The sequence below is a fragment of the Grammomys surdaster genome, unplaced genomic scaffold (assembly GCF_004785775.1).
Source record: "Grammomys surdaster isolate TR1022 unplaced genomic scaffold, NIH_TR_1.0 67, whole genome shotgun sequence".
NCBI classification, from domain to species: Eukaryota; Metazoa; Chordata; class Mammalia; order Rodentia; family Muridae; genus Grammomys; species Grammomys surdaster.
This window is the reverse complement of record NW_021604569.1, coordinates 10,984,922-10,995,231: the sequence shown is the minus strand read 5'-3', so window position 1 is coordinate 10,995,231 and position 10,310 is coordinate 10,984,922. Positions and strand designations below refer to the sequence as shown.

General features: G+C 38.0%; 1 protein-coding gene across 2 annotated transcripts in view; it reads right to left on the bottom strand.

Moving 5' to 3' along the window:
• Meis1 (Meis homeobox 1) overlaps positions 1–10,310 on the bottom strand; it is a 140,139-nt gene that overhangs the window by 19,893 nt on the left and 109,936 nt on the right. For both annotated transcript variants that reach the window (XM_028777746.1, XM_028777743.1), the window contains exon 9: positions 5,491–5,567. In XM_028777746.1, coding sequence (XP_028633579.1) covers positions 5,491–5,567 — 77 coding nt within the window. The remainder of the gene's footprint in view (positions 1–5,490; positions 5,568–10,310) is intronic.

The following is a 10,310-nucleotide window of genomic DNA, read 5'->3' as shown; positions in this document are numbered from 1 at the left end:
TCTCTCTCTCTCTCTCTCTCTCTCTCCCTCTCGCCCTCTCCCCCTCTCTCTCTCTCTCTCTCTCTCCCTCTCTCTCCCTCTCTTTCTCCCTCCTTCCCTCTCCACTGCACCTGTTACTTGACTGATCAATTAGGAAGTCTATTTTAAATGTAGGTTACTCTGCAATTCTCCAAGGGGAAAGCGGAAGCAGCTGCGTAATAAAATGACTTCGTGTATGTGGCATTGCTTCATCCCTAGGTGACTTCCAGCCAGGAAAAAACCACTGCACAGTTGCACTTTCATTTTGCACTTGAGTAGCAAACAAATGACCCAGAGCCTCTCGCACTGAAGACTCTGTGGCTTTTTTTGTTTTGTTTTCCTTTTCTTCTTCTTTTTTTATTTTTACAACTGTTTTCCCCTTGTCTTTGTGTCATGCCTCTGCTTAGCTTTATTGACAAAACAATCTGCGCCTAATGTTTAAACAACATCTGTAAAATGTGTTATTAAATTACATCAGAAGAAAAGCAGAACAGTTCTATGGAACCCACTGACCTCTATTGATTTTTAGATCACAGAAGCTGAAAGGATAATTTGTGAATGTTTTAACATTTACATCGAAACAGGTCTCTATATTTATAGAATCTTTGATTACTTATAAAATTATTTGCTGCATTACTACTACAATTCAGAAATAAACTTGACCTTTAACTGTTGAAGCTATTATAGTAAAGATCAGATTTTCTAAAAATAAGCTTCCAATTTTACCTGCCTGTAGCATAAGAGTCTAGCTTCCCCCCATGGGTAAGAAATGGGAAGTGACGCCTGAATGCTTGGCAGTTTTAAGGGCAAAGATGAAGGACTTGGGAAGATCCAGAATGGATTCTCAATCTAAAATCTATCAAGGACACTAGTTCTGATGGCTTATCAAATGTCAGGGTGCTGCCTAGAATTTTATACTCTCGATTGACAGAGAAGGATTTTCTTTCTATATACATTATTTTCTATATACACATAATATTTTATATTTACTATATAGTTTGCATGTAAAAACAGTGTCATCTTCTCAGAGCACCAAGGGGTAAGTGTTTAATATCAGGCCTTTCTAGGAAAGAATGAGCAGCCAAGAAGCTAGAACACTGACTCCATGCACTCTGGGCTAGTATTCTGCAGAGGCAGAGTGTATCTGAGATTGTCAGCTAGTACTGTACAGAATAAGGCATTACCTTTCATTGCAGAGACACCCCTGGTCTGCAACATTGCCCTAAAAATGTATGAGTTTTTATTTAAAAATTCTACAGTCACACTTTCAACGTATAAAAGTTGGTATACTAAAAAGAACCAAATATTGGCTTTGAGTTTGCACATATGTGTGCGTATTCAGGTGTGTTTGTTCATGCATGTTTATGCTTTCTTTAGTTATCTGCCTAGAAGAAGAGGGAGTCAGAGGATAGATAAAAACACATCGTGCACACTTATGACATTCTCAAACAATAAATAAAAACAGATCTGATAAAATGTTGAACACTGGAATGATTTTTTTAAAAGCTCTGCTTACATACTTAAATATTTAAAGACCTGAAAAACCATCTACTGCCAAAACTTACAATATTTCTACTTCAAATGAAAAACTGGTCAGCATACTGATATTGTTCTCAGAAGTATTTGTCCAAACAGTGAAAATAAAAAAAAAAAAGCCCGAAGGCAGAAAGTTCCAAAATGTTAATTTTACCATTTCTCATGAGGTTAGAAGGAGACTGAATGAGCAGAGGGAAGGGAAGGGAGATGTGAGCACTTGGCACAGGTTCCACCTCGCAACTGACCACACTGAGTCTAAACCTCTCCCGACACTGAAGCCACCAGTCATAGACGTTCACTTGGAAAAACCATGTAATATCTTCTGTGAATCAGATAACATGTTTACAATATTTTATGTGGGTTATCAGCAAAAGATGTTGCCATAGATCTGGTCTACAACCTCTCATGTGATAAATACCCTATTCCATCCCAGACTCAATACCGGCCTTTGTAAGATCCCTCCTCTTTTTATTCTGACCTGTAGAATAAACATGGGTATTTGCAATTACATTTTTATCTCTGTTTTGTCTTCATTAAATCCATCTTACTGTTTTGCAGTGAAACTCTTTCACTTCCCCATTTCCCCATCTATTTCTGTCTTAGTCACCTAACATGCACAGTACATCCTTTATGTCAACACAAAGATACAAAACGGGTTTAGTATTGGTGTGAAGGAACAGTGCCCAAAGTTCTTGTCTCTGTTTCCAGTTGGTGCCTCACCGAAGCTGCTTCAGTTAAGGTTCCTATGACAAGCTAGCAACTAGACAGAGTTTATAGCTCTCACTTAACATATTGTGCATGTCAATACATTATGTTCTTGCCAATAATTATGACTGATCTACACCCAACCTGCCCTTCAGCATTTTATGAAACATCTTCAACAGTGACTCATAGCATATACAAAAGTTTACATGTGTGTTAACAAGTTTTAAGAAATTCAAGAAGATATTTTTTTAAGTTGTAACTAAATGAAGTGCTGAAGAAGTCTTAAGACATTAACGATCATTTTAAAGTTAGAATTTCTAGAAGAAAATTACATCATAGGCTGCTGTTCTATGCAATCAAAGTATTTATTTGCAGGCTCTTAAAAAACAAAAACAAAAACAAAACAAAAAAAACCTTGGTATAGTTTTATAGTAGATTAAAAGAAAAATCAGCTCTACTTTTCCTGCCTTTAGGTCTTTAAGATTCTATGACATCTTCAGGTTTTAAAAGGCAACTTTATTATTTGTGAGTTCTTTCCTACCTAAAGCCCAAAGAAATATTTATCTATTCCTAACTTACTGTTTGGTAAGATCTTTTATTTGGTTTGGTTTGCTTTTGATTGTTTTTCCTAGAGAGTTTCTCAATATAACCCTGGCTTTCCTGAAACTTAAGCTATAGACCAGGCTGGCCTGGAACTCAGAGATCCACCTGTTTCTGTCTCCTGAACATGGGAATTAAAGGCATGCGTCATCATGGTCAGCTAGAAGGTTTGTAAAACATTCTTATACTTGAATCAAACACATCAACACCATATTTATCACATTTCAAGAAAAGAAACCGGTCTCAAATATTTTAGGTTGCCTTAGAGGCATTCTCTGCAGAAAAGCTGTTAACAGGGGCCAGAGGAATTGATAAATCCAAAGCAGTGGTGTGCAAGGAAGAACCATTTCTGTCACCAGAAGGGACAGGGGGAAAGAAGACAACCACATACACTGATCCCTTTTGACAAAGTAAAGGTGATTTTTGAAGTTACCTATGCCAATTAGCGCTTCAGCCTGAGGTCTGCACACACTCTGAAAATCATGTCCTAGCTTCCTAATTCCTAGTCTTCTCTATTTCCCCTCTAATACAGAAGTGAACAAGTCAAACCATGGTCAATGACTGAAGAAGACCTGGTGGTCTCTTATAGACCTTGTGCAGAAAATCCAGGGAACTGATAGTGTATCTAGATTGACTGGCATCACAGGAAGGCCTCTTTGCACCTGTATTCACAAGCCCTGTCCCATCAGTGGTCTGTACACAGCAGAGTGTGCTGAATTTATTCTGGTAACTCTGTTTACAAATAAAGTGTGCTAGCGACATTGAGGATGAAGGGAGACAGTATGTACGATAGAAAGCCAGCTCAGCACTCCTTAGTGCTCCTTAACTAGAGCTCAGCCTACCACTCTTTTACCTTCACCAAAGAATGTTTCCCAAAGAGATGTCACATTTCAACAGCTCCCACTATATTAGGACTTTAAAGGACCTCACCATCACTTTAAGCCTAAAGACATGATTATATGTGCACATAAAAAAAATATGTATTTCTTGGCCGGGCAGTGGTGGTGCACACCTTTAATCCCAGCACTTGGGAGGCAGAGGCAGGCGGATTTCTGAGTTCAAGGACAGCCTGGTCTACAGAGTGAGTTCCAGGACAGCCAGGGCTACACAGAGAAACCCTGTCTCAAAACACAAACAAAAAAATAAAACAAAAAACCAAAACTAATTGTGTATTTCTTATGGAATAATTCAGATTTCTATGAAAGACTGACTTCAAATATGCATTGTTAACTCACAGTCTTGAAGACTTCAGAGACAGTAGCAGATAAAAATAGGCAAACAGCAAAACCTCAAAGGCAACAGAACTCAGCACATTTAGATACAGTATGACTTCGGTGGTTCCATATCCACTAAGAAAGCTGCAAAAATTGATCTCTGAAGGCTGTGGTAAGGTCATAGAAATTGATAACCCTTACAAGCAAAGCGCTTGTGAGTCAGTCTGTGTCTTGCAGATAGTGTACTTGTAAATTAATCCTCCAAAGGCAAATATACCATAAGTAGCTTGTTATCTCTAAAATACTAAGTTGAAGAACATATGGGATTATATTGTCAGAAATTACATTTTCTGTAATGGGGTTTAATATATCTGAAATATCTCCCAAAGGCTCAAGGCTCTCTAACAGTGAAGGGTCTGTTAATGTAAGTACAATGGACATCAAGTACAAGTGTATTCACCAAAACGGATTAGGCCATGTAATCAGAGATTCTGTAATATTAATCTGTGACACTTACTGAACAGAAAAAAATACTTATGTCTACAAACTGCCATCCTCAGTTTTCTCTTTCTCCAACCAGATTTTGAGCCTTTTCTGGATTGTACTTCAAAGAATATAAGACTTCTCCATCAAAAACACTGATTGAAAATATTAGGGTGATTAATTAGATATCCTCAGTTTGAGGGGAGATTGGATTTCAATACTCTTCAAATATGACAGTAGACCTGGGTGATTATTGTTAATATGGCTTTAGCAGAGTCACAGAGGGCAATAAATCACACTTTCCCAAAGCCTCAATGTCGTGTTGCTGGACACGTAATCAGAATGCTGTAGCTTAGGAGTTGGTGTGTATCCTCAGCTTTACCCTAGAGCAGGAATTTCTACTTTACTTAGAAATAGCATTGAACAGCCTTCAGCAACATCAGATTTTAAAGATCTTCAGAGGAAAAAAAAACCCCACAAATACTCTTTTTTCCTTCCCATATTTGAATGATAAGAGAATACTGGATGCCATCTTTGAACACAGAATGCTAACAAAATCTAATTGAATTAGTTTTTCAGTGAATTTACAACTGCTATCTGGTATATTTTAATGGTATATTTTCTTGTTTCGTAGAAAATAGTATGATACCAATTCTACCAATCATTCTAAATAGAAAAGCCAAAGAAAGTGAGTCATATGCACTCATCCTGTACATAAAACCTGTTGAGTCATAAAGGAGATGGAAGGCAACACAATCTATTTTCCATGTTAGAAAACATTTCTCCACAGCAGTCCAGTTTAGTTCCACTTTTGAATCAGCAAGCCACTAGGGAAAGCAGCAGCAACTGGGTGTGGCTTCTTCATGCCAGACATTAACTGTAGGTTGCCAGAGGGGGAAACAGATTGTGTGTAAACTCAAGCCAAATTACTCACCAATTGTTCACTTGAAGGATAGTGAGTCCCGTATCTTGTGCCAACTGCTTTTTCTGTTCTTCAGAAGGGTAAGGGTGCTGAAAAAGATCAAAAAAAGGTATGTGTACAGCTGGCAATGTTTATACCATTTTGTCAATAACCTAAGTGTCTAGTGAAGTCTATAATTAAAGGTAAAAATGCTGAGGTGTGTCACTCTTATTAATGAAATACTACATCATCTAATTAATGGCAGTAAAAGACAGGCCAATTACAAAGATTAGTGAAGTGTAGAAATGTCTATTTAAGATACTTGCAGAGCTGTGATACTGAGTTTACTCTTTAACAAGTTTATTTGTTGCAAGGCTTGAAAATATACTGTGATTTTCACTGTGGTTATCAGATTGGAGTGTGTGTGTTGCTATCTAGAAAAAAATATCCCTGAGATTTAATATACTCTCAGCTCAGGTCTCTAGTATTCAGATATGATACTCACTCTCCATAGCTCTCTACTGGTGGATTAAAATATTAAAACTAAGCTAGTTATACTTTATTTAGGGCACTCTTGTTTCAACTCTTGTTGGACAAAACACCCACCAGCAAAACTCAACCAAAATTGGTGTCACCTTTGCTGTCATTTGACAAGCTTGGGGGTCATTTATGGGACACACCTCTGCATGGGTGTGCCACCTCCAGAGAGGATTACCATAGGGAAAACCCCATCCTGAATGTGGGAAGAATCACTCTGTGGGCTAGGAACCTACACTTAAGAAAAAGAGAAAATATGGGAAAAGAGAAAGTTGCTTAGTGTCAGCATTTGGCTGCCTCTGCTTCTTGTCTCTGGAAATGTGAGAGTGAACATTAGTCCCAGGCTCCCATAGCTGTGCCTTCCCCTCTGCATCTTCCTCTCTATCTATGATGGACTGTATCCCTTCAAAGCATGAGCCAAAACAAACCCTTCTCCCCAAGCTGTTTTTGCCAGCTTTGTTGTCATTTTTCTTTTATTTTTTTCCTTTTCTTTCTTTTTGTTTTGTTTGCTCACAGTGATGAGAAAAGCAACACATACAGTTTGTTTCTACATCTAAAGATCAACACACACTAGAATTCTGCATAAAGGCCAACAGAAGCTCAAAGGCCATCATCTTTCACATACTAAGAACAAGCCCAGCTCTGTTCCTCATGAGGAAGAGAATACTTGTTCCTCATGAGGAAAAAGTATTGGTTGCATAATTAAATAATGAAATGAATTTGGAATTTTATAGAAATTTTTGTTCGTGGAAACCTTTTCCGTTTAGCAATCAGGTATGTCTAAGTTGCCACATACACTTGTAAAGAGCAGCTGGGGCTGTGGTTTCCACCTTGGAGACACTGGCTGCCTTGAAAGGTTGCTTCCCTATAAATTCTTCCCAAATAAAGTTGTTCCGACAGACACTCATCTAATCTTAGTTCCATTATGAATGGGAAAGGGCGCTCTCAAAACCCAACCTAACTCCGTGTGCTGTGGAAACTAAATTCTATAATGGATAATAATTAACATAGCTTTCAATCTCATTAATAATGTCTAGTCAGATGCTTAAGAAATTGTTAATGATCACATCAGTGCTCTTACATGTAACTTTAAGTATGTCCTACATACATCAGGTATACTTGTGGAGAACAGGGATACAGTAATTTTTCCCATAAGTATTGTCTTTGATTGCCACTTAATCAATAAATACACAATTAGAATGAGGTTTTGCTTTCATGGAATAGAGTGCCTTTCTCTAAAGAGCTGGAGGTATATTTCAGACAAGATGGTAATTAATCCCCATTAGATCCCTCTGAGTGGAACAAGCATCCCTCTGTTTTGCAGGTGAGGAGACCAGCGAGGGGAAGGGACAGCCAATAGCTATAGTTCCTCCTCTCCCAGAGTCTGAGTCTTCAGAAACCACCATAGGGCTTACATAACCTGCAGAGCCAGCCACCAGGCCCCGCCCTTTCAGAGCCACTGACATGTCACCAGGCGATTTGCTCTCACCCAATCAACAGCTCTCATTTCTGCTCTTCTAACACACCAAGAGTCTACCCGCTACACTTCTCAGTGTCATTGTCAGGGGTCAGCTCAAGGTCAGGTGCACACACACACACTGTACACACACACACACACACACACACACACATTCATACAGACACACACGTATACAGAAACACAAACAGACACAAACACATACACACATGAATACAGAGGCACAGACACATGCATACAGAGACACACACACAGACATACACACACATGCATACAGAGATACACACAGACATACACAGATACAAACATGTCCATAAATGCATATAGAGACATACATACATTTACACATGGATGCAGAGACACATACACAGACACAGGCATCCATGCACGCACGAACGCGCACGCGCACACACACACACAAACACACACACACACACTTGTAAACACCATTACCACACCACACCAAGTATGCATATCTTATCTCACATCAATCTTTTTCTTATTCCCTGATAGCACATTTTCTTATTCTGTACTTTCTTGTTCAAGTATCTTCTTACTTAAGTACCAGTTCAAAATTCCTTGCTTCATTACTCATTATCCTTAAAGTCTAGACAGTATGTGATGGGAAATTAGCAACTAGTTTGAAGAAAGAAACTAACTATAACTGAGGTACCTTACACAGATACTATCTATCAGATTCGACACCAAAATGGATAATAAAGTGTCTAAAGCGCTCACAGAAAGTGTAAGCATCCACGTCAATATTTCCTTTGCCTCGATCCTGAAAGTGGCATTGACTCATGTATTAAGCTATCATGAGCTAGGACCACACTCAAGAAAAAACCAGGCATTGGGACTAGTCCAGAACTAAACACCACCCAATAAGCTTAAAATATAATTCCCATTGTATAAAAGATGCCACATGAGTGTCATCAGATGAATCTCTTTTCTTACGAAGAGAACATTGAATTATAATGTTATACATAGTAGTTCAATGTCTATACTAGTTGAAAACTGTATATAATACAAATGACTCTATTAGAGCTTACAAATGATACTGTACTTACTAATTATAAGACTTTGAAATGAACAACTTTTATAACCCTCAATTTTGTCACTCCGAGTCGTAACATCCATTGAAGTTAAAGACCTCTCAACTAGTAGCTCTAAACAGTAAGTGCCCAACAAGAATTACAAACTACATTTTGAAATGTGCAATTTTCTTTTAAAAAAAAAAATCTTGCCAAAAAGGAACACAGAAGGCTTCTGTCACAACTCCTACCCTCCCCAAGATCTCCCTCCTCAAAGTAACAGGCTAAAAAGGAAATCATCAAAGAGAACTCTTTAAAACAGCAATAAGGATTCTGAAGTGTAGCTTTCCACATTGATGGCTTCTGGCTAGGATACAGGTAGAAAAGGACTCAGGTTTCTTTAGGGGGCAGGCCACTGGGAGTTAGACAGTGCTTCAGTTGAGTATACGGACAACACAAATTGAACTTTCTTTCTTCCTTTTTTTTGAGGAGGAGGTCGTAAGTTTTGGGGACATAGAAATGAATGAAAAGTGAATGTGATGGAGGTACATGATGTGAAATTCCCAAATAAAACTATTATGTTGGAAAACATGTTTTGCCTTCATTTGTGTGTGTGTATATGCGCATGTGTGTGTGTGCATGTGTGTATGTGTGCATGTGTATACATATGTGTGTATGTGTATATATGTCTGTGTGTGTATGCCTGTGTGTGTATGTACACGTGTGTATGCATGTATGTGTGTGTGTGCATGAGGGGGGTGTGGTGTATGGTATGGTATGGTATGTAGATGAATGGCGAAACATACTTGTAGAGGTACGAGAGCAACTTGCAGAACTGGTTCTCTTCTATCATGTGAGACCCACAGCTTGAACTCATGTTAGCAGGAGCCTTTGCCATCTAATTGGCCCTACAGCCTCAACTCTTGCCACCTAGTTGTGGATGCTATTTGAATATAAAGTTATAAACATGCACACAGGTATATTCTGGTCTATAACATTTTCTGCAATGCTATTTATGTAGTTTTCCAGCCCCTATGAAAGTTTCTGTCAATTATTTTTAGGAGAATGAATAAATATGTCTATTCTCACTCTTCAGTAGAACTGAGTTACACCATTTCTTGCCTTGTCTTATTGGGTGTCCTAATGCTATGACCAGAACCGGATGGAAAAATTAGTATTTGTGCTGTTCATATTTAGCTACTTTGAAAACTGAGACTTGTCACAGCAATTTCCTTGTCCTGTGTTTTTCAAGAGTATTTTTGCATGCTTATTTGTGAGCAAGCTTTACATACATTCTTATAAGACAAATGCAATTCACATTTTTATTTATGCAAATGGTGTCAGAAAAATTCTCCTTGGATCATTAAAATTACCTGAATCACTACAGCTCCAAAGAGATGCAGTGCAGGCCCCAGAATTTCACAGCAAATTTCACTGGTTTCTTCACATCATGTAATTTCTGATTTCATAATTTAAATATCACAAAACTGAGAAAGGGCTAGTTTTTTTTTCTTCTCCTCTGTCACTTTTCATGTGATCTGATTTTAAGTAATTGGAACAAACTGTGTCTAATTTCATGCAGCATAATTGCTAGGCAGCCCCAAGCTATAGAGAGCCAGCACTCTGTCTCCATTAAGCAATTTCCAGCTCTTTGGGATATATTTTTTATGTAGATATGAATGAGCCTGGATAAAATTAAATGTCACAATGATTTGGACATTATTAATAAGGGATATGGTATGGCAAGGAGTAGGATATATATATATATATATATATATATATATATATATATATATATATATATTTGA